This window comes from Pteronotus mesoamericanus, unplaced genomic scaffold (genome assembly GCF_021234165.1).
Source record: "Pteronotus mesoamericanus isolate MK-2021 breed Mesoamerican mustached bat unplaced genomic scaffold, CSHL_Meso_final contig_82, whole genome shotgun sequence".
Lineage (NCBI taxonomy): Eukaryota > Metazoa > Chordata > Mammalia > Chiroptera > Mormoopidae > Pteronotus > Pteronotus mesoamericanus.
In genome coordinates, this window is record NW_026555265.1 from 28,115,291 (window position 1) to 28,141,429 (window position 26,139).

General features: G+C 33.1%; 1 protein-coding gene across 1 annotated transcript in view; it reads left to right on the forward strand.

The window, feature by feature from the left end:
* The window catches only part of CADM2 (cell adhesion molecule 2), a gene marked incomplete at its 5' end in the record, with an annotated part of 236,746 nt that extends 210,738 nt beyond the window's left edge, over positions 1 to 26,008 (forward strand). The window contains 2 exons of the mRNA XM_054585063.1: positions 17,537 to 17,662; positions 18,434 to 26,008. Coding sequence (XP_054441038.1) covers positions 17,537 to 17,662; positions 18,434 to 18,552 — 245 coding nt within the window. The remainder of the gene's footprint in view (positions 1 to 17,536; positions 17,663 to 18,433) is intronic.
* Positions 26,009 to 26,139: the final 131 nt, after the last annotated feature.

The following is a 26,139-nucleotide window of genomic DNA, read 5'->3' on the forward strand; positions in this document are numbered from 1 at the left end:
AGTTATTATTTTTTATGGGATAAGTGTTGTAATAAGACCTTTATATGCATCACTTGACCCGAGCCACAGAAATGTTCTATGTAGTTTGTGCTACTATTTTCCTATGTTACGTATGTGGAAACTGAAGCAAAAAGTGGTTAGATTACATAGGTCACATAGTGCATAAAGGTGTAAGAGCAAGATAAGAGAGATTTACTTTTTATTTGAACATAATTTAAAATATCAAAAAAAATAACAGGATAAGATTCCAGTAAGCTTAAGATTTTAATATTTAAAACATCACAAAACTTTCTCACTAGTATGTGATCATCAATCCTAAATGGTATGTAGAAAGGACATGTACATTATATTGTTCTGAATATATTCATTATTATAACTGGGGAACTGGTTCAATAAGTTTTAAAAACTTATATGAATATAGACAATATAACTATTGTGGTTATCCCAGAATAATCAATTCAAAAATAATAATACAATTCAATTTGTTTGAATAGTTCGACTAGCACTTATTGTAGATTTATAAAGGGAAATTAGTTTAGCAGCAGTGGTATTGTGTTTTTCATGTATGAACCCATAAAAAAGAATAAATATGTTTCTGCAGGTAATCTTTCCCCACCATTTTAAATGTTTATTCTTCTATCACAATAATTTCTGCACAGGGATAAAAATAATAAACAATTGATGCATACTAAACTTTTTAAAATAATGTTGAACGTTACAAATATTCTTATTGTCAAACATTTAGACTTTATATTTTCTAAGTATTTTAAAAATAAACCTTTCTGATTGTTGTTACCTTTAAAGGCATACTTAGTACCAGGTTATCTTTTTTTTTAATTTTAGTTTAAAAAGAAGCATGCTTAAATCTAGATTTTGTTCTGCAGAAATCATTGCATATAATTTATTTAACCTTTAGTCTGCTCAAAAATACTTTAATTCGTATTTTTAGATGTGTACATAGCACAATGCCAAAATAGACATATGACAATGTCATATACAAACCATTTGTCTTCCTTTTTAATGGTTGTTCCCATTTATTAATTGTATGTGTGTAGGCGAAACCAGTGACACACAAAGATTTAGGTATTGTTGACATTGAAGGCAGAACAGTTCCTAGTTAAAAAGATATGAGGCAACAGAAGAAAAAAACAGCAGCTTCTACATATCACATAAATGTCAAAGAAACTGCACACTGTAGAATGAACCTAAGTATATTTTTCCTGAAAAATATATAACACAAAACTATAAAATACAAATTTATTTACAATTTCTAGCCTTATAAAGCTCATTATTTGATTCACATTATATTTATTTCTCTCCAGGGACTTTGTTAATGACATATACTGCCGAAAAAAAAGTATATTTTTTCTCCATAAATTATGTGTAATTATTTCTTGTTTGAGCATAATGATCTTTCTGAAGCATTACTTAATTTAAAGTGGGGGGAAGTAGGCTAAGTAGATTTAAAAATTCAAATTTAATGTCAGAATCAAATTATTTGAAGCATTAAGTACAAATCTGTATGTCATTTTTACTTAGCACTAATTTCTAAAATATTTAGATATTAGCAGTATTACAATATTTAAACAAATAATTTAATATCATGAAGGAACAGAAATTCATTGTTTAGCACAGCAAATTAGCATCTAAAGATTCAAGTTCTGCCTGAAATTCAATATAAGAATATAATGTTATCCATTTACTCATTCAATTTGCTTGGTCCTAAGAACTGGGTGAAAGTGCTGTTGCAGCTATATTACAAATGTAAGACACAACTTTATTGTCAAGAAAACATCTATTTGGGTGAAAATAAACTAAAGCAAATGTATTGAAAAGAAAAACAAAACTTCTGAGAGAAGTAATTTAGGGCTAAATGACATGGAGAGACTTGTCACTGTTGCTTGGACTTTGCATGCACACAGGAAAAGAAGGAATTCTTATAGGATGAAGGAGCAGCGCTAACAGAGGGCCATTTAACATAGATGGGGATTGAATTCTTCTTTATGACAGAAGAAAAGAGAATAAAATTTGGTGAGAAAAGTCTAGAAATTACCTCAGCAAACTCAATGTCAATATAGGAGTCATTTCACACAGCCTAAAAACTGACTTTCATAATTATTTTTAAAACGTCTCAAAAATTATTTCAGAAACTTGCTTAGGCGAGCTGTCCCACAATTTATCAAACTTTATATTAATAATAACTGATTTTCTGAGTCAACACTTTATACACATTGAATAAAATAAGCCATTTATAATACAGAACTTGGCATTGATTAAATATTAATAAATTATTCTCTCATTTAATCTTTATCCATCAGACTCCCAGCACATTTATTTTATCCAATCTTATGTTTTTGAAGTCTATCTCCATTAATATCCCTCATCTCTCAAATATTCAGTCACTTAGTATGGTCCACAGTTACCACATAAAGTCTTGACCAAGTCTTTTAAAGTTGAAAAGTAAACTATATTTTTCTACACAGAAGTTCATACCTCCTCCATCCCCACCTCCCATAAAACTAACATCTAGAGAATGCTTGTAACACATTGTGTGAGACATTCTTCTAAGCCCTTTATGTACAGAAACACATGTAGTCTTTGAGTACCCTGGGAAATAAGAGTATTCACATTCTAAAGATGAAAAGGCTAAGAAACCTGGCCAACATCAAACTGAGAGCAATAAGTAATAAGTGGTTTAAGTTTTGGTATAAACATTTGTAAATCCAGAATTTTGTCAGCAATTTCTTCCACATGAAAAAACTTTCATTGACTTTTCTGCTTCACTCTGCTGCTTTTCTTCCATTTGTATAAATAACACATTGTTTCATTCCAAGACTGATTTCATTTGATGCTCTTGATATCAATCATTACATCTTAACTGCTGAGGGGACGGAGGGTGTAGTGGGGGGGGGGTGCAGTGATCAAGGCTCTGAGGGTTACTGTCCTGGACCAGCTGATGGGAGCACGGACTCTGAATCCCACAGAGCCCATCTTGGGGGTGTCACGGATGGGAATAAATACCAAGTCATCGCAAACACTTCTCTGTTTGCCAGGAGAGGGGGCATGGCTCTTCCCTCTAGTGGGGAAGGCCCCGAGCCCCTTTTCCCAAAGGCTTTTATTGAAAGGGTTATCATTGGAGCTGGGTAATAGGAATGTGCAGCTTATCTCATTACAACAGTATGTTAATGTTTACAGAGAATGGGTGATGTTTTGAAGAAAACAAATAGAAGGAACACACACATTTACAGGGATCCGAGAGAAGACTAGTAAACAAGAGAGACGACTAAACATGAGAGTGTAGTAAACACAAGAGTGCCAAAAGGTATAGGGTTAGGGTCTGTCAATAATGTAAATTTCCTTCCCAGCATGAGCTGGTTATCATGGCTTTTGAGGGAAAAGCAAAGCACACTTTAAAGAATTTACTTTTAGGCCTGATTTCCCTGGCAACCATCAGATCTAGTTTAGGGCTGTCTCGAGTACTGTTCTGAGCCTGAGCCAGGCGGGGGCAAGGAGCTGCCAAGAGACAAGGAGACTTCTTTCAGAGAGAATGAGGACTCCAGCCATGTCTAAGAAGAGCGGAGGGGTGCAGGACTTTTTGCCCTTTCTCCATGTTCCCCAAGTCCTTGTCTGCTGCCCATACTGGCCGATGTGTGTCTTAGGTTGTTTCTCCTCATGAGAAATCTTACCCACCATCAACAACCAACCATCACAGGGCCAAGCAGGGTGATGTGAGGGAGACAGGAGCTGCGCCCGTGCCAGGGGGACAGGCTTTATCTCCTCAGTGGCCTGTTTTCCCAAGGCCTCCTTGATTATTTCCAGCCTTAGGGCCCTCTCACCTGTTAGCGGGGTTACAGTTCCTGAAACCAGACAGGGCATTTCCCAACACTTAACTGCTGTGAAACACTAGCATATGAGTTAATAGAGACCAGAGGATTGCAGTGTAACTCACTACAGCACCTAAATACAAGGCACAACTTCATTACAGCTAACTCACTGAAAAGAATTCATTTGCTCAGTCTTCAGTATTCTAATTGTTCACAGTTCATTGCTGGGGATGAGTATAGATTTTCCAGACTTCCCAAGATCTATTTTCTATTGTCTTAAATTTTCACATAATTCAAGGGTTTTAATATTTGTAAAAGATTAATGCTGTAGTTTCTGTATCAGTCAGTTCAGCCTGCAAAATACTATAGACTGAGAGACTTAACATATTATTTCTCACATTCTGGTCATCAGAAGACCAAGATCATGGTGTGAGCACAGTCCAGATTCTGGTGAAAGCTCTCTTTGTGGTTTGCAGAGAGTTGCTTTTAAGCTGTGACCTTATATGGCAAAGATATAGGTAAATAGATAGATGGATTGGTTAGATAGATAGATGGATGGATAGATGGATGGATGGAAGGAAAGAAGGAAGAAAGGAAAGAAGGGAGGAAGGGAAGAAAGTGCTCTGACATTTTTTTCTTTTCTTATAAGGCACTGATCTCATTATGAGGGCTACACCATCATGACCTCACTTAAACCTAGTTTCTCTTGAAGATCTTATCTCTGAATATCATAACATTAGGGGTATGGCTTCAGTATAAGAATTTTCAGAGAACATAATTTATCTACAGCAGTAGAAAGAAGGAGGGGCCGGAGAGAAAGGAAGAAAGGAAGAAAGAAAGAAAGGAAAAAGAGGGAGGGAGGAAGGAATAAAGGAAGAATGAAAATCATGTTTTCCAAAGTCTCAGATATGCTATACAGGTACATTCCCAGCAAAGAGATAGGGAATTAAGTAGAAATGTTAAATATCACCAGACTGTGATCAAAATCACTTATATAGGGAAACTAAACTTGAAAAATCTCTATGCAATCTATGTCTAAAGGTGATAATCCCACTTACACACTTCTTTTTCTGAATTTAATTTCATGTTTTAACCATTTTATTCTTAAACTGAACTTTTTCAAAGTTTTCAATCACTTCCCTCCAAAAAAAAAAAAAAACCAAAACACACACACACACACACACAAAAACAACAACAACTCTTTAAAGTAGATCCAGAATAGCAGTATAATTGGCTTTATTATTAAAGTGGTTTTTATCATATATCCCAGCATCATTTTTGGTCCAAATTTATTCTACTCTGCTTTTCATTCGTTTAGCTCATTCCACAACTCTGATGGTTGTTATTTGGGAACTCTGGTGACTTTTACATAAGAGGTATTTGCTTCTGTTCACTAATTCCTATTCTATTCATTCCAGTGTCTTCTTACTTTTCTATTTTTCAGTATTGACATTGAATTTTCTTTCTAGATTTATCAAATATTTCTCTTACTTGTCTCTAACTTCAGTGTTAAATAGCAATTTTCTACTCTGTATTTAATTCAATAGTTCATTTTTTTCTAAATTGATACTAAATTATTGATAATGAACTTGCAGTCCAAACCCTATCATTTAAACATTTTTTAGATAGTTTTTGCTATATTTTAGTAAGAAAACTGTAGCTTTAGCCAGATACCTCAATAGGTCTGACTGTTGTCCTGATACGGGTTTGATCTCCAGTCAGGGCACATATGAGAACCAATGAATGCATAAATAAGTGAACAACATCTCTCTCCTTCCCTCTCTCTCTCTCTCAGAATCAATAAATAAAATTTTAAAAAGGAAAACAGTAAAAATTTTATATCAACTTTACAAATAGGTAAATTAATATGCTTGTTATAGTACACATCCTTAGAGTTTTATTATTTTTTAAACCGTGAGTGTTCACCCAAATTTTCCTGTGGAAAACATATATTTTAATATATAATGATACCCTGGACCAGTGTGGCTCAGTTAGTTGGGTGTCATCCTATAAAGAAAAAGTTTGCTGGTTCAGTTCCCAGTCAGGACACACTCCTGGATGGTGTGTTTGGTTCCCGTCGGAGCTCATATGAGAGGCGAGTGGTCGATGTTTCTCTCTCACATTGATGTTTTTCTCCCTTTCCTTCCCTCCATCTAAAAATAAATAGTTTTTTTTAAAAAATGCGCTGACCAAGTAAAGTTGATACAGTGAACTTCAAGAAAATTAAGAACTTCTGTCAATCAAAAGACACCATTAAAATAGCAAAAATTAGGCACAGACTGGGAGAAAATATCTACGACACAAAATTTTGATACAAGACTCATATCCAGAATACATAAAGAACTCCTACACATTAATAGAAAAAAGACAGACAACCCAATTAAAAATGTGTGAGAGAGTTAGATACTTTACAGTAGAGGGCACCACATAGACAATAAACATGACAAGATGCTCAACATCATTAGTGACTGTAGAAACACAAATTAAAATCACAATAATGGACTGTTTTCCCATCAGTTCGGTTAAAACTAAAAACCCCAACAACACCAAGTGCTGGTCAGAACATAGGACAACTGGAAGTCTCCTACATCACTGGTGAGACTATATACTGTTACAGCCACTCTAAAAAATTATATGGCCCTGCAAGACATACATATACTTTATTCCAGCAACTACTCGTGGAATATATGCCCCAAACAAATGAGTCCTTATGTCCACCAAAAGATGCACACAAGAATATTCAAAGCAGTGTTGTGCATAATAGTGAAAAATTAGAGAATTCAATAATAGAATTAATAAACTGTGGTATGTTCATACAGGGGAGTACTGCATAGCATACAAAAGAGTGAACGCCTGCTGCCTCAAAAATTATGGATAAATCTCACTAACATAATGTTGAGTCAAAAAAAAAAAAACAAAACAAAAGAGACATGTCGCCTGATTCCATTGATATAAAATTCAAAATTAGACAAAATTAATCTATGGTAACAGAGGTCAGGGTAGTGGCACCAGGGAGCTTATACAAGTGCCGAAAATGTCATTTATCTTAATCTAGGTGGTGGTTACATAGATGTATATATACACAAATATTTCAACAAAACTGTATATTTAAAGTTTATTGAATGTAAATTATATCTTAATAAAATAAACTAATGACTGTGTGTGTGTGTATGGTGACAATTTCTTTTAAAAATGGTCTTGGAACCTAATTTTAAAACATTTACATAAAGTAATTTTACTTTTATCTATCATTTTATTCAAACTGGAAATAATATATAATAGTTAATAAAATATTTATTGTAAAATAATTCTAACCTTGAATTAACAACTATGTAGCACTTACAATCTCTGCTACTATGATCATAGAAAATCAGACATTCTTTCTTTAGAGTTGGCACTTCTTATTTTTATGGGGAAAAAAATCATAGACTTTATGATAAAAATCCCCTGTAATGACTTCAGATAGAATCATGTAATTTAGGATTCTCCATATTAATTTTTAATAAACTATAAGATTTATTTTACTTATCTAAGTGTCAGAAATTGCTGAACCTAAATATTATTATTTGACATAATTTTCTCTTTCGAGTCTTTTAATAAGAGTCCAGCAACCCTACTTAAAAGATTTTAAGCTTGAAAAGATTTAATTCCACAATGTTTTTTGTCTTTTGTACATTGTTAAGTAAAAGAGACTGCTAATACATTCTGAAACTAATGGAATTTACCTACTCCAGTGTTAACAGCTTCTCTAGCATATCATGAGGTAATGCTTGAGAATGAATAATTGTCTTTAAAGACACATGATGTGTTTATCTGAAAAAAAAATGCAGACTCAGCTATCTGTAGAGAAACTTCAGGTGGCTGTAATTCATCTTTTTATTGTATGACAGTAGGAGAGGGGTGCGAGAAAGGATATACAGGAGAGTCTCATAATTTAGATGTAAATATCTAAATTATGTATTATCTCTGCATTGTTCAGGTAATACTTATCTGGTCCTCAGTCTCAATCATTTGCTTTAGTTACTAAGAATAGAAATTAAGGACAGACACAGTTTTAAGAGTTACAGGGGAAAAATAAAAAGCATAAACAACAAGGCGAGTTGTTTTTTTTTTAAAAATCGATTTACAAGTAGACATGCAAAGTAACATTGTCTATATTTATATTGTCTTTGAAACATTAAAAATCCTGGGACTAAATGTGGACTTACTTTGTTGATGATATAAAGGCTAAAGTTTAAAGTGTTTTGTACATATATTAAAAGAATACGTGTAGAACTTTTTGAATAAGGTAAAATAAATAAGTGTTAAAGATTACTTTCTCTGAAAGTCATAGTGTGTCTTAATATATCTATAAATATGTGTAAATAGATTCCTTTCTTTTAAATTCGTATATATCTACATATATTAAAATATATCTAAAAATATATCTCTTAAAATATCAAGTGAATTGATCTAAAACCAATTCTAACCAAATAGTCTTAATGTATAAAAAATGAAGGCAATGACTTAAATTATCTGAACTCTACTGTGCAAGTGAAGATCATTGGCTAAAGTATATTAAATGAATAATGGAATCTCTCCAATAACGATTTACATCCAAAGGCTCTTTCTTCAGTCCATCTACTATGTACAGATGTCGTATGATCCGTATTTCAGTTACAAAGATAGTTTCTGCAGGTGAATTGATCTGCCTCTTTATAGCTGAGCAAGAATAAACACCAGCATTACAACATAGAATCCTTCTTCAAAACATCTCAACAATAAGAATGAATATAACAAAGGAAAATACAAGGAATTATAAATAAGTTTTAAAAAATTAATATACATACAGTGACACATGTTTGCAATAAAAGAAGAGAAATAATGTGTGTACACCAATGAAAAATATTCTCCCAGATGTTTAAAAAGAATTATTATACTAAAATGAAGAAAATAATAAAAAGCTACCACCTTTTATTGTTAATATTATGAAACTATTTTAAAGATCTACTGAATAGAGAATGGATTGAGTAGAGTAGAACTAAACCAAAGTCACAATCAATAAAAAATTTCTTTTGAAAGAAATAAGAAATGATAGAAAAGGAAATCAACTAAACAGAAAATAAACATGGAAAATATAACTAAAACAAAATATAAATTAGTAAAATGATTATAAAGATAGAATAAAGTAATTACATATAAACAATATAAAATATGGTGTTCTGCCCAATGCATAAATGAATTATCCAAGGAAGAAAATAGAAAGAAGAATAATTTTTAATAAAAAATAAACTCAAGATTGATAAAAGACTTAAATATAAGTTGTGACAGCATAAAAGTCCTGGAGGAGAACATAAGCAGGAAACTCAAATATTCCATGCAGCAATATTTTCACCAATATGTCCCATAGAGGAAGGGGCATAAAGGAAAGAATAAGCAAATGGGACTTCATCAAAATAAGAAGCTTCTGCAAAACTAAAGAAAACATCAGCAAAATGAAAAAGGAACCAACTGTATGGGAAAATATATTTGCCAATGATACCTCGGACAAAGGTTTGATCGCCAAAATATATAAAGAACTCATACAACTCCACTCCAGGAAGGCAAATGACCCAATTAAAAACTGGGCAAAGGACTTGAACAGACACTTCTCCAAGGAGGACATACACAGGGCCCAGAGACATATGAAAAGATGCTCAGCATCACTAGCCATCAGGGAGATGCAAATTAAAACCACAATGAGATACCACTTCACACTAGTCAGAATGGCCATCATAAACAAATCAACAATGGGTGCTGGTGAGGCTGTGGAGAAAAGGGAACACTAATATATTGTTGGTGGGAATACAGACTGGTGCAGCCACTGTGGAAAGCAGTGTGGAATTCCCTCAAAAAGCTGAAAATGGAACTGCCTTTTGACCCAATGATTCCACTGCTGGGATTATACCCTGAGAATCCCAAAACACCAATTCAAAGAACCTGTGCACCTCAATGTTCATAGCAGCACAATTTACAATAGCCACGTGCTGAAAGCAACCTAAGTGCCCATCACTAAATGGATCAAAAAACTGTGGTACATTTACACTATGGAGTCCTACACAACAGAAAGAAAGAAAGAACTCTTACCCTTTGTGACAGCATGGATGGAACTAGAGAACATTATCCTAAGCGAAGTAAGCCAGGCAGTGAAAGACAAATACCATATAATCTCACCTATAAGTGGAACCTAATCAACAAAACAAACAAGCAAGAAAATATAACCAACAACATTGGAAAAAAACAAACAAACTGACAGTCACCAGAGAGGAGAAGTGAGAGGAGTAATGGGAAAAAGAAGGGGAAGGGTCAAGTCAAGGAACATGTATAAAGGACCCATGGACAAAGCCAATGTGGGGAAGGGTTGAGGGTGGGAGGTGGGGGTGGGTGGGGCAGGGAAAAAGTGATGATGGGAAAATGGAGACAACTGTACTTGAACAATAAAAAAATAAATTTAAAAAAAGAGAAAAATAAGTCCAACAAACTGCTACCTAAAACATTAAAAAGAAGAGTATAAAAAAGTCATAAGCCAAAACCAAATGAACTAATCTAATTTTAATAAAAAATATGTTTTCAAATGAAACAAAATTCTGACTAGAGAAAAACTAGAAAATACTTCTAGGTAAAATATAATATAATGGAGGGGGAAAAAAACAAAGAATACTGATAACAATTATTCAGAAATGTAGGTCACTTAAAAAATATGGAAAACAAACACATGTAGATCAGATTTATTTGGGGTGGAGAAAAGCAAAACAAATAGTCAGACACTGACAAATTGTTCTAACTTGTTAAGTCAAAACAACAAAAAGCAGGGATTCTTTAGCCAGTTGAGTGTTTAGTCACAACAAAATAATACTTAGATATTCAAGGTTCAAACATATTGTTCTCATGGCATGCTATTTTCACAAGATATGTACTGCATATCATCAAGGGATGAATATCTTTACCATCAAATTTTAGATAAATAGGAACTATAAAGTTGACTATACATTGAGATGAATAGAGACGGACCATTGTCAAAAGAAGACTTGTGGCTAGTCCCCTAAGATTTATGATGCAATTCTGAGATCAGCAGAAGCATGATGATACTGACATTATTCACAAAACACTAAGATGTACAGTATAAATATATTTAATATTTATATTATAACAGGAAGAAAAATCTTAAGAGAACAACTAAAACACTATTTAAACTAGTAAAAATATTAAGCCTGATGGTTAGGAAATAAAAATGACAAATATAATCTTCATAAAAACTTTAGAAAATAACTACATAAGGAAAAAATGAATGGAAATAAAAAAAGAAGGAATAAAGTTTAATAAAAATTAACATATTTAAAAAATAACAAAATGTTTCAAAATATTAAAAAATCCTAGAAGAAAACATTGGCAGTAAAATTTCAGATATATCATGTAGCAATGTTTTTGCGAATACAGCTCCTAGGGCAAGGAAAACAAAGAGAGAAAAAAAAAGAAAAGAGACTAGATCAAATTGAAAAGCTTCTGCACAGCTAAAGAAACCATCATCAAAATGAAAAGGGAACCCACTCTATGGGAGAACATATTTGCCAATGATACATCTGGTAAAGGTTTAATTTCCAAAGTATATAAAGAATTTATACAACTCAACACCAAAAAAAAAAAAAAAAACCAAACAATTCAATTAAAAAAAGGGCCTGAATAGACACTTCTCCAAGGAAGACATACGGATGGTCCATAGACATAAGAAAAAATGCTTAATGTCACTAATCATCAGAGAGATGGAAATGAAAGCCACAATGAGATATTCACTGATACCTGCCAGAATGGCTACCATCAATAAATCAACAAACAAGTGCTGACAAGTATGTAGAGAAAAGCGGTCCCTAGTGCTCTATTGGTGAGAATGCAGACTGGCACAGCCACTATGGAAAGCAGCATGGAGTTCCTCAAAAAATTATAAATGGAACTGCCTTTTGACCCAGCGATTCTAATTCCAGGGTTATATACTAAGAATCCCAAAACAACAACTCAAAAGAATATATGCACTCCTATGTTCATAACAGCACTAAACAATAACCAATATCTGGAAACAGCCCAAGTACCCATCAGTAGATGAGTGGATAAAAAAAGCTGTGGTACATTTATACAATGGAAAACTACAGAGCAGTAAAAAAGAAAGAACTCTTATCTTTTGCGGCAGCATGCATAGACTTGGAGAAAACAAGTATTATGTTAAGTGAAATAAGCCAGTCAGTGAAAGATAAATACCATATAATTTCATATATATATGTGGAATATAATGAACAAAATAAACTGACAAGCAAAATAGAAACGGAGAGGAAGGGGAGAGGTAGTGGATGTAAGAAGGTGAAAGGATTAGTCAAGGGACATATATGCATGACCCACAGGAACAGACAATTGTGTAGGATTGCCTGAGAGAGTAAGAGAGGGGACTAGGTGGGGCAAAGGAGGAAAATGTGGGGATAACTCTAATAGCATAAACAATAAAATATAATTAAAAACACTGTTTAGAAATGGCAAATAATTAATGAAAACATCCAGCCATATACAAGAAAATCACTTACTAAAAGACACTAAAGATTTCATAATGAAAGAATTATACTACCATCATGGAAAACTCAGTATATAAAAATATCTGTGTGTAAATTAGTTAAACTGTAGTAAACAATCTAGTGTATTTTAGTTTCATGCAAAATTATTCTGAACCTGATATAAAATTTATCTTCCAAGGCATTAAAAAGATTTTAAAAATTACAATACTAATGTAGAATTGCATATGTAAATCTTATACATAGAACACATTAGAATATGCAGATACATAAAAAATATGTGGAAATTTATGAGGTATGTCCAAGAAAATTCTAGCCATTTTTAATAAAATGAGAATGGCTTACTGGACATCAGTGTAACCTGGCAGCCAAAGAGAGTGGACTGGAATGCACATGTATGAACAATGATGACTTCACTATAATAGGCAGTGGGGACAGGACAGTAGATGCCATTGAGTGAGCATGTGTACTGTGTTGCCATCACATTCAAAATAACAGCTAGTAGAGCAACGGATCTGCATCAAATTTTGCATTAAGCTTGAACATTCCTCCACGGAAACTATTCAGATGATTCAGAAGGCTGCAGCTTTGGGCAACTGGTGATTGGCAGCTTCATCGCAACAACATGCCAGCCCATGCATCACATCTTGGGCAGACTTTTTTGGTGAAACATCAAGTCAACCAGGTAACTCAGCGCCCCCACAGCCCAGATTTGGTGCCTTGAAACTTCTGGCTTTTCCCAAACCTCAAATCATCTTTGAGAGGGAAGAAGTTGCAGACCATCGATGAGATTCAGGAAAATATGATGTGGCAGCTGACAGTGACTGGGAGAACTGCGCGAGGTCCCAAGATGTCTACTTTGAAGGGGACTGAGATATCACTGTCCTACGTACAATGTTTCTTGTCTTGTAACTTCTTTGGTAAATGTCTCTATTTTTCATATTACATGGCTGGATAACTTCTGGACAGACCTCACAGTTCATGGCTAAAAAAATTATTGATGAGAGAAATAGTGTGGGAACAACTGGATATCAAGAATCAAAATTATATTTTATACTCTAGCTTCAAATTATAGGCCAAGATATATTTTAGATTAAAAAAATGACAATATTTGTTAGATGATAACATAAAACTCTATATGTATAATCTTATTGTTATGGATGGGGAGAGACCTGAGTCAGGGGGCCTTCCCCCCCAACTTGGTTTCTTGTTTCGCACACAAGAGAATAGTTCAAGCAGGAGACAAACACGTATAGTAGAAATGAGATAGCAAGTTTATTTATGTAATATATAAGCATGGACTTGCAAGCAGGCACCCATCAAGTTTAAATACCCCACATAGAGAGGAAAAAAAAGTTGTTAGTGATTTGTCAGTTAGTTTGTTCTATACACTTGAGCCCAGGTTACGAGTGGGTATTTACCTAATCTAATCATGCCAACTATCAGGGTTTGGGATTATATACCTCATCTGGCTTCTAGAGGTATCCTCCTCCACAGCTACAAGCCTTTCTTTCTCAGTTAGTAAAAGTTCTTTGTCTTAGAGAAATTTTTAGAGAAGCCCTCTTTCCCAGGACAGAATCTCAGGGACTACCCACCTTCCTCCTGTTCTTGATGTTAAGGACACCTGGCAATCTTAGTGAGATTGTTCCAAAAGCTTACAGAAGGTCCCCTTCTTAGGACAGTCTCAAGGACTCCCCTTTCTCTTGTGCTATTTTGCTTGTAATGCTTGGGACACCTGTCAATCCTATCAAGCTGAGCTCAGGGCTGCTGAGTTAATAGGTGAGACATGTCTTCCTTTTGTTTCTAGCCTACTGTATGAAGGTCTTTGTTAGGTTGTGATGGTGAGGGTCCTGCCTTTATTGCTCCACTGGCTGCTCATTCCTAGCTGCTACCTAACATTATCATGGCAAATATTTCAAATCATGACTGACAAATCAAGCATCATAACACGAAATTTTGATAGATTTGATTACATAAAGTTGTAAGATTTTTCTATGGCTGAAAAGACCATGGATAAAGAATAAATAAAAATAACTTTCTAAAATTCTTCATCTTTTTATGGAGAGGACTGTTAAAACAGAAAATTAAAATGTAAAAATAGGCAAACTGCATAAAGAGACATTTCAAAATGAATTAAACAATATGGGCAAAAGCATTTAAACACATTTATGTTAACATAATTTAGTAAACACAAAATGCTTAATACTTTTCAATATTAGATCGGCACTTTTTAAAATTATAATATCTGATGTTTGTACTATATAGGGAAAAATCACTCAGGTGCAATTGTGAAGAATGGATTTATACAATCTTCCTGCCATATAATTTGGCAATATTTTTCAAATGACTCAAAAAATTTTATACCATTTGATCCAGCAATACTACTCAGAATTTGTCTTCAGTAAATAAGACAGGCACCAGTACGTATGAACAAGAATGACTCGTCAGTTTCCCAAAAGAATCTCAGTTCTGAGATATATTCAGCAAATAAAATAGATATGATTAAGACTACCTATACTTGGGGACCTGAGCAAGAGGTCTAATTTGAAACTGATTCTAAAGTACCTAAGCAAGGAATAAAAATAGGGAATTTAGAGTCATGGCAGCTTTATTTTCTGCTGCCCCCACTTTGTTGTTGTTGTTGCTGTTGTTGTTTTGTTAGATTTACAGCCAATAGCAGAATTTAAGGAAAATTCAAGAAATATATAATAGAATGCTAAATTAACAATAGCTCTACAGATTAACTATTTAATGCTCAGTGTTTTAAAAATAATCTCTTTTTAAAAAATGCAGTTAAATGCATGCATTCATAGTTGAGCAATTTTCTTCCAGGTGGAGATTTATTGACCCATAACCTTGTTTATTTGGGGGGCTTTCTCATTGTCAACTTGTATCATCTGAGATCACTCTGCAGGGTTACATGTGGGAGTTTTTACTGGCTGAGCCTTCATTCAATTGTCTGGAACACAAATCACATGGTCAGATTCAACTAAAGGTGACTTTGGTAATGTTTAGCTCCATGCATTGAAGGAATAGGAAACAAGTTTGTTATCAGCTAGAAATCTCTGCCCCAATATACCTTTCTGATCACCAAATATCTTTTCATGTCATTTTCCTCGCATAAACCACTGCTGTAACCTGTCCAAAGAGACAATCTAAAGATCTGTCAAGTCAATATATTGAACTCAAAAACCAAGATCATTGATATGCATAATTCCCTTCATCATACCTGGGTACATTAGTTAAGGACAAATGAACCAAAAGACTAATGCTCTTCTCCAGCCATACACAAAACACAATGGTAGAACGAAGCCAGGTGAAGCCCTCCTTAATATAAGTGTTCCGATTTAGAAATAAAAGAAAAATTGCAAACACTGAATAGTCATCAGTCCTTAGTAATTATGGAAACATGTTAGGCTGACATTAAAAGATCCCTCTGCCTTGACAATAGTTGTGGTTACTTACAGAAACTGGATCCTCTTCTGTTCATTCTTTTTTTACTTCTCATAATTCTATACTATGGGAAATGCAACCTTGTAAGTCATACTCGGTGACCACATCTGAAGTGAGTGTTTGAGAATGTGCCTTCCATGGAGACTACATAGCTTCTATAGTCTACTTCTTGCTTTCTTTAAGTTTGGGAGTTCAGAAGTTGAAATTTCAAATAGCCATTCTTTTTTTTCTTTCTATCTAGACATATGTTTCATGGATACAATATTTCTATTAAAACCCAGTATACTCACCCTGGCTGCTGTGGCTCAGTGGATTGAGTGTTGCCCTGTGAACCAAAGTGTCACCAGTGATTCCCAGTCAGGGCACATGCCTGAGTTGTGGGCCAGGCCCCCAGTAAGAGGTGTGCAAGAGGCAACTGGACACTGATGTTTCTCTCCCTTTCTCACTCTCTTCCCCTTTAAAAATAAATAAATACAACCTTTAGGAAAAACAAAAACAGTATACTCCTAATCTATGGGCTGTACTCATGTGCCTATAGCCATACTCCAAGATATTTTGAAGGCATAATTGCCAAGCCCAATTTATTTCTTTACTTTTTCCCTCTTCTAAAGCCCTCTTTTAGACTGTAAGCAGCTACTGTCATCCTATCTGGAACAAAGGGCTTGGAAGGGTAGGAAGTGCATTCAATCTGATCTTTGCCATAGGGCTGAGCCTTGATGGATTTTGTTGCTAAAACCTTTACTCAGTTTTATTCCTTACTATGTGATTCTATAAATAGTTGATTTTCCAAGTTTTTAAGTACCTCAATATCTGGGCTTTCTTTTGGTCTTTTCCATTTCTGCTTGAAAACTGGCTGCAGTTTGCTGGCTTCATCTAAAAGGCAGAATACAAAGTACATTATTAATCTGTGGCATTCCAACCATTCCTCTATTGCCACAAATTCAACAGACACTTAATCTTCAATGCTGAGTATTCATTATCCTCCTCTATCAATAATACATAACACAATTTGTAACACCTTCCTCTCCTTGAAATACATTCTTCCCTTTGAACGACTAGAGTGTAACCTCCGGGATCTTTTCTACTGCCCTGTTCTCTCCTCAGTCTGCTCTGTTAGGAGCACTTTCTCTTCCAAAATTTTAAATATGGGAGTTTTTCAGGGCTCAATTTTCATATCCTTTCTTCTATCTAGACTTATTAGGGAGTTTATCAATTTTCATAGCTTTAAATAACATTTATAAATTGATAAACCCCAAGCTATCATCTCCAGTCTCATCCTTTCCCATGACATAATTTTATTTTTAAAATGGTATAGTTGTGTTCATCTCACTAAAAATTACACACACACATATTTTCAGATGAAGAGGAGGGACAAAAGGCATAAAATGATACAAAACCATAAACCATGTGCATTTGTTTATTCAGCCTTTCTTTAAAATGTAAACTCAATAGCAACGGCGATTGATTTGTAAAATGTTATATCCCCAGGTATTTTGTACACTATTGGTACACAATACCTATCATAAATACACTACAAATATTTGTTAATTAGATGATTGGTATAATACGCATTAATAAAATTTTATTTTAATATAAATATGTTAATTTCAAGTAACTCATTCTAAATGCAGATATGTATTCTATGTCTAAATAACACTAAATTAAGCAATGTTTTCTTTTCCTTTTTAGACCCCAATGCTCTGGCTGGCCAGACTGGCCCCGATCATGCTCTTATAGGAGGAATAGTGGCGGTCGTTGTATTTGTCACATTGTGTTCTATATTTCTGCTTGGTCGGTATCTGGCAAGACATAAAGGTGGGTTATATTTAATAAAGCATTCTTAACTTTGACAAAAAAATTCTAAAGCCTAGTTTTACCATGAAACATACGAGCATGTGTGTGTGAGAGGGATTGTAATCTAAATGCTAAATTATTTCAAGAAATTATCATTTTACTCAACTTTAAAGTTAAATTGGTTTAGTAAAATAATGTTTAGCCAACAGCTAAAGTTCACCAAGTAGGTAGCTAGTTGAGAAAAAAATGGAAGTTCGTGATTTATCTCTAGAATGAAAATTCAACTGTAACATTAAGCATTTGTTCACTGTTTCTGTTTGTATGTTTATGGACACAAATGTGGCCATATTAGTGAGGAAAAAAATTTGTTCTTGCAGTGGGCTAGGTAGCAAACTATTGATACTATCTACTTTTAAATGGAGTTACTAAAAAGGAAGCAGGACACATCTGATGTGAGCATTATCATCATCTTAACAAAGGACCCTGATTGCTACGGCTGCATGGATTACGTGGTCTGTATCCATCATTACAGTAATCTAAGTACTCGTTATCCATTCCAGTTTGGCTGTTACCTCTAGTTAACCTGGCTATAGCTTTATCTACAACATTCACGTAAAAGCTGAAAGAAAGTGTGCAACTTTAGAAGGGTGAATTGTGTGGTTTATTATGCCTCAGAAAATGTTCCAACATGTAAGAAATCTGGCATAAGTGCCTTACTAAATGAATGTAGCTTTAATGCTGGCTATTTACCAATCCCCCAGAACTAACGTATTTTTCTTCCAATACCCACAGGAACATATTTAACAAATGAAGCTAAAGGAGCTGAAGATGCACCAGATGCTGACACAGCCATTATCAATGCTGAAGGCAGCCAAGTCAATGCTGAGGAGAAAAAAGAGTATTTCATTTAAAATGCAGGCCAAGATTCTGAGTTTTTCTTACCAGGCTGGCTGCTGGAGGAAACTGGCTCTCATCTTTCAGAATTCATTTCTACCATCTCCTGCTACCTTGATTAACTTCCACGCCGTACCGCTATCAGTGGCCAGTGTGTACCAGCAATCAGCTGCCGAAGGCATCAGTCTTTAATTACTGTACCATCCATAATGCAGGACATTTCTTACTGCCTAAATTCCACACCATTGCTCTTTTAACATACAGTGCTTGAATATACAGCCTTAACAATGTTAATAATCTCCTTGGATCATGATAGTGAATTGTTTTTATACATTGAAACAAGTGTATGCAGACTTTATTTCTCCCCCCTCATTTTCACCCCCTTTAAATCATGGACTTAGTTTGCCATTGGACAGCTTCACAATAAACAGAATTAGGTAAAGAGTTAATGTGCATAAGTTTAATCAGACATTAAAAGTTTACAGACAATGTTTTCTACATGTCTCTCTTCAAAGACATGTTTGGAAACATATGCCCTAGAAAACACAAACTGAAAACACTGTAGTGTAGATTCTGGACTGTTTGCGATATGCTGGTAAGGCTGTATCAATTCGCTATTTAAAAATAGAGTATTTGATACAGGAGCCACATGTATGAACTGTAATCATGTCACGGTAACTTACATAATTGTATAGATCCCACCATTAGGTTATTTTAGCTTCATTTACCAATAAATTGTTACAAACATTTTGTTGCTTTGGGAATCACAAAGATTTCATTCGTTTTTCTAACTTGATTCTGTAATTTATTTGTTCCACAAGGACTCATCTTCCTAAACAAAATTGAAGTATCCATAGGGCACAATTTTAAGACATTTTAGTATCTGTATATAGTGCATATAACAAATCTAATTAAACATTATTTGATACATATTCAACTTTTTGGGCTGTAGGTAATTCGATCATAAGTGAGCATTTTCTAATATCCATTATATCCCTTTAGATATTACTTAAACAAATATTATAAGTAGATAACACGTATTAGTATTTTGTCTGTATGTCCTAGCACTGTTCAACAACAAATTTTTCTAGTTCTTGTTAATTTTTATTTCTTATACAATGGAAGCACAATGTTATAAGGAAAGGTAATTTTAAGCTAACAACCAGTGCACAGCCTCAGGTTTAAATTACAACCACAATAGAATAATAACCTAAAAACTCTTAGTTTGCTGAAAATTTGCAAGTTTTAATTTGGCAGTTCCAGAGCTGCTTACCTATGTTGGTTTGCCAAAAACAAGTGTTTAAGATATGTTTTCTGTATAGATGAACTAATTCTTTATATTAAATTCCTGTCTATGCATTTTGTGAGGTACAAACTTATGAAACAGTGAGTGATAGAGAATTTTTGCCATGCTTTTACCTCCAAGGTGAAAGTCTCTTTCTCTGGATTATTTCTGAAATGTTGGTGTATTTAACCATTAAGAAATGCTGTATCCTTAAATATGACACAGAGTTAATCTAAAGTCATACTATTTCTTCTAGTAACATACAATATTGTTAGATTAGTTCCCATTCAATTTATTATATGCTAAAGATTAAAAATCCAGTTAGATACAAATTATTTTCCCATCCACAAACATTGCACCTTTAAGAGGAAAACAAGTACCGAGTACGACAATATGGTAGCTATACTTGTGATGTCAAAGCATGATGGCCTATGGTTTTAAAAATAATATCTTGGAATTTATTTTGAGGAATTGAGAATGTTTGAGTACGACATCATGTGTTAATATCAAATGAAAGACAAGGGTGCTGTATCTTAGATTATTTATCAGAAAAGTATAAATCTTTTAAATACAATGTTAGAATTTTAAATTGTTTTTTTTTAATTGTTGAAGCATTTATCTTGTTATTTCTTACAAAAAAAGAAAAAGGATGATGTCAGTCAAGCAGCACTTTTTCAGAATATACAAAACATAAATAATATGATGTGGTTGAGTGTTAACATAATAAATCATATACAGTATGGCATTTTAAGGAAATAAGTCTGCATTGATGTGATTGCATGCTTGTTTTTACAGTTCAATTCATACCATCTGTGGAAAAATGCAATAATATGTTAATATAGTATGGTAGTTTGAGAGAATCAGGTAGGTGCTACTAGACACATTGAAACTAGAATAGGTTTATAAACTGTTCATATCTTTCAATGCATAATCTTTAGAAAGACTCCACAAAGCAAAATTCATCCTGTTAGTACAAATGGAAAGGTTCTTATTACAAAAGTTGTATAAACTCCACCATCAATTACTATTTAAAGCCTAATTTCAGGATGCACTTACAAAATTGCTCCTATTCATTAATGCTGTATTTACATCTCTCTTCGTTTTGTCTATATTCTACTTAGCTCCTACTGCTTAATTGTTGCCTAAATAAATCAATCATTATTTATAACACTATAAAATTAGAAATCCAAAATTGATTGCATTTCAAGAATTTTTGATTCTTTAACCTTTCAGAGTAATATAAAAACTCACTAGAACTCTTTTAAACAAACTAACTGGTATATTATGATCTGTGGGCTCCAATCAAATATTTTGCCAATTAAAATAGATTAGGTATCATTTTAGTTACTGAAAAAATGGCAATTGAATTATATTTTCCTATTTTTTAAAATTATTTGATTTCCAACAATCAAAAATAAAATATACTTTTATTTCTATAAATTCCAGAATAAAATGAAATACCATTTTTAAATGGAACCCTGTCAACTTCAATGTCTAAAACATGCACACTTTTATGCACAGAGAGCCAAATTTTGTCTCTGCTTAGTGAGCGCAGTAGCTACAGAGCTCAGTGGAAGGAGTGTGCACACACACAGACTCACACACATCCCTAGTAGAATATGGAACATCATTTTTTACCCAAAGTAGCTTATCCTCTGCCAGTGTACTGTTTACAGTGTAAACTGATTGTCCTTCATCAAAAAAAGTGTAAGCAGCATTTTTCCTTTTTTCTGTTTTGAGTGTCCTAGATAGAAAAATTATCAAAATTAGGAAGAAAAAGGAAAGTTTGTGAGTGCAAGAGCACAGACAGAGAGCATGAGTAGAGTATGGAGGTGTGTGTGTGCATGTGTGTGAGGGGAGTGGGGGGGGGCAGAGATTGATCTCAATTTGTTTTCTCTTACTAGAGAATTCAAGAGGCAGTTTAAGGAAACTGATATTGGAGTTTAATCTAAAAACTGGATAATATCATATTGATTCAAGATGCTTAATCTTGCAATGAAACCCCACAACTAAAGTAAAAAATAGAGAAAGAAAACTAACTTTCCTAAATATGGCAAAGAAGCTAACACCTCATTTATTTTTAATTTTATGTAAAAATATATAAATATCTCAATTAAAAGGACAGGTTCACTTGTAATTATGTACTCATGATTGTAATAGCATTGAGATTCCATATAGGCACATGTACAGCAGTTATTTGAAGGTGATGATGGTTCTTCCATGTAATATAGCAGTTATTGTATAATATAGTGCCACTTATTGCAAAGTGTTACAAGGGAACATTTAAAATACTTTTCCTTTACTTTGGACTTAAAGGATAATTTAATGACCAATAAAGGTGAAATTTCATATTAGGTTTTTAATTGTGGAGAAAATGCAAAACCTCTATCTTACTACAACTCCCTTGTCACAATGCTAATCACTCAGAGCCCTCTAAAAATGCCCAATATTACCCCCTTTTTTCAAATGTAACCCGTGATAAATACACAAAAACAAACAAAAACAATCATCAGCAACAGCTGAAATAAATGAAACACCTAGTGACAATTACTGAGTAATGCTTTTTATTAAGTGGCACAAAGTACACACTAAAAACTATGCAAAATATAGGTAACTACAGTGTACGTACATGTAAGTATCTTGTACTTGCTGTGTATGGATGTTTGAAACCCATGTAATTATAATATGCATTTTGAATATTGGGAAAGAGGAAATCTTAGTGTAGATAATAGAATTTGTTTTGAAATATACACTGGCAATATTGAAATATACTCAGTGCAATCAATACCTGCAATTCTATTGCTGGATGTTTAATACAAAGGGATTTTAAAGAATTCTTCATCAAGATCCAAGGGGTTGCTAATATTTACCTCCCACATTCTAAATAATTAATTAAAAACACAACTGACTCAGCTAAATAATAAGTTTCTCTTTCTTAATCATTAACATAACACAAGAAAATTATTTGGCCTAGTTTTTAGCCTTACTGGAGAGGAAGAAACTTTGATTTATGTCTAATTCAATTTATAATTATTAAACAGTCTTTGAAATGAGTGTATGTTTTAATGAATTGTAGGACTTTTATTATAAGTACAAATTTAGTCAGTCAAATCATAGGCTACCTTTCATAGGTAAGATCACTATATTTTAGTGGAAATTTTTTGTCTTTTTTCTTTCTCTGTTCCTTTTTTTCCCTCTCCCTATGCTACCCCAAACATGCCCTTTGCACTTATACCCTTCCAAAGGCAATGGATTGAGAGTAGCAAGATTATACACAGAGCTAAAGGGGATAACATATAAGAATGGGTTCTAAACTAATCAGCATTTTTATGTATTGAGATTATTGAATGCAATAGTTATTGGATATAGTTGGGAAGTTCTCTGCCATGCATATTTACAATAATCCTTCTACCTCTCACTTTTAACATGGGCTATGATTCTTCAATATAAATAGAAGAAATAATTATTTACAAGGTATCCCAGGAAGCACTCATTGGAGGCTATCTCAACAGTCTGCTCCCCACGCCCTGGGGATTCTCAAAAGCCAACTTGTTTTAGTGTATTCAATGGTGTATGGATCTGCATTTGTGTTTCCTTTTCTATCATTAACTTTTCCCTTAGACAAAATATTATAACTTTATAAGGACAGCTCTTCTCATGCTTATTTAATATTGCAATGTATTATAATTGTGTTAATTTTAAAAAATAATTTAAATGGCAACAATTTGCAGTCCAATCTATTTATTTAATATTTAAAATACAACAGTTCCTTATGAATTAATGCTATGTCTTTCAGTAAAAATTATAAATATAATTTATTTTGCCAAGAAGTGTTACCTATGTATGACAAAAATTTAAGTATTTAAGACTGGCTTCTTATTAACACAAAATATCTAAATAATGAATGCAAAATATTGCCACAAATGGCCACTTTATTTTGTCTGCTTAGACGCATGAATTTTTCAAATGATGTGATTTAATATTCTAAAAAGAAATGACATTTCAAAAGCAGATTTTCCTCTAGAAAAAAAAAGTACAAGAGAAATACTAAAATTATGACATTGAATCTATAATATATGCTTGAAGTTAAAGATATTTCTGTGTTATGTGGTTATGTTATAAATAGTATTTGATCTAATCTTTATAATCTCTACCATATGTGTGTGTGTATGTATATACATATATATATGTACATATATATATGCATATGCTAGTTACAAGAAATGTATGGTTATTTTGGAGAGAATGGGCCCAAATGTGAAAAAGATGTAAAAAAAAATAAACCCACTATTTTCCCCCTATGAAATATGCTGTATATTTCAAAAGAAGAAAAATTTAAAGATATTCGAAGATTGCAGGGGCAAAAGAAAAACTTACCAGGGCTCGGCACTTAAGCACTTTTCCCACATCCAGGGTCAGGACAGCAGTGATTCCCACACGGACTTTTCAGTGCGGTATGAAATGCCACATTACACTTCTCTTACACACAGTACTGTCAAACCTCAGATAGTTTCTTTCTTCAGATGCTTTTCCTTGTACATGATACTAGTAGCCACTTTTCTCTTCATATTTGTTGATAGTGAAAGTTATATGCAATAAAATATTTGATGATTGAAAGCAGTGGTCACCAGCTGGTTAGAAAAAAACAAAACTATGAAATGTAAACTGCATTATCTCTTTATCCTTTTTGCTTTTCTCTGTGTTTCTAATGTATTGAAAGATACTCATAAATAGAAAAATAATTTAGACATTTTTCAACACTAGTACTTTTTCTCCTTATAAATGTATAAAGTTTTAATCTCCTTACAAATTTATTCGACTGTACCTGTTGTACCTATTGTAGATTCAATGACGCAGCTAAGTAGTAACCCAAGGATGTATGAGTTTGTAATTACTAACCCATTTTCTTCATATTAAGTTCACATCAATATTTGTGAATTGGTTGTTTTTCTTTTCATTCAACCAAAAAATATTCCCTCAAGAAAGCTCCATTTTTATCATAAACATTTCAGTATAATCAACATTGGAACAAGTCTGCCATGTTAAAAAGAATTTAAAAACTTATCTCTGAAAATTGTACTCAAGAAATGCAGGTGTTTCCAATAATGTAGTTTCAAAATTAAAATGTTCTATTTATATGATATGAAATTCATAGCTTTTGGAAGGGTATATTTATGACAGCATAAAAATAAATTATATGTTGTAAAGAAGATCCATCAAAATCAAGCATATTGCACAGTTATTGAATATACTGTTATCATTAATACTTTCAAAAAACAAAATGCATATTGTAATATTAGGTACATGACACTTGCATGTTGATATGCCTATATACTTACAAAGTATTCAATGTGTACTTAGTGATGCTTAAAATATGTCATGTACAACTCTTACAAACATTCTTACAGGGTTCCCATTTGCACTTCATTCAATAAAGTCTTGTCAGAAAAAAAATTGTCCAATATATATGGAAAAATAAAATTTGAATTTTAGATATCTGTTGGACATTACTGAATTGTCTGTTCATTTAGTTCATTTTCTTAGGCTTGAAAACAGACATTGAAAGATGGAACTTTCTTTTTTCCCCACTGACAGGTTATATAAGATTTACAAAACATATCCCTTTAGGGCCAAACACATTATTTTGCATATCTACTTTGAACTGCATACATCATTCATTCATTTTAGATTTCCTCAGTGATGCTCATTTTCCCATAAGTTTCTAAATGAAAGTTTAAAAAAATTAAGCAGTAATAAAATAAATGTTATTTTATTTTACAATATTTAGTCATTACTCCTTCGAATATATGAACCTTGTAATATGCTGCCTAAGGGTTAAGAAATGTTGCTGACTTAGGATAATTTCCTTGAGATTGCCAAAATTTCAAAACTCTGTAATTTTACATTCACTTATGTCTGTTTAAAATGTTAACTACAAACAGAAGCAAAAATACCTAAACCTATTTTTTTTAATTTACACATTCTAGTATTATACATTTCGACTACCTAAGATAATGCAATTAATAATATATCCATCCTAAGCTTATGTGAATAAGAATTTGAGATAAGCTTTTAAATTTATGGAGGATTTTCTTTGTGTCTTTGGAAGTTCACTTACCATAAGGTATTTTATAATCTACTTTAAATAACAGATTTTGTTATACAGGGTAAGCCAAAGGCTGTACAAGAATTAGTGTCATTGGGTCTGATATTTGTGTTAGACCATGAAATATTCCATTAAAATTTATCTGTAAATACAAAGCAAGATTTTGTATCTGGTTTATTTTATTAAATAATATTTTATTTATTTTCATTCATT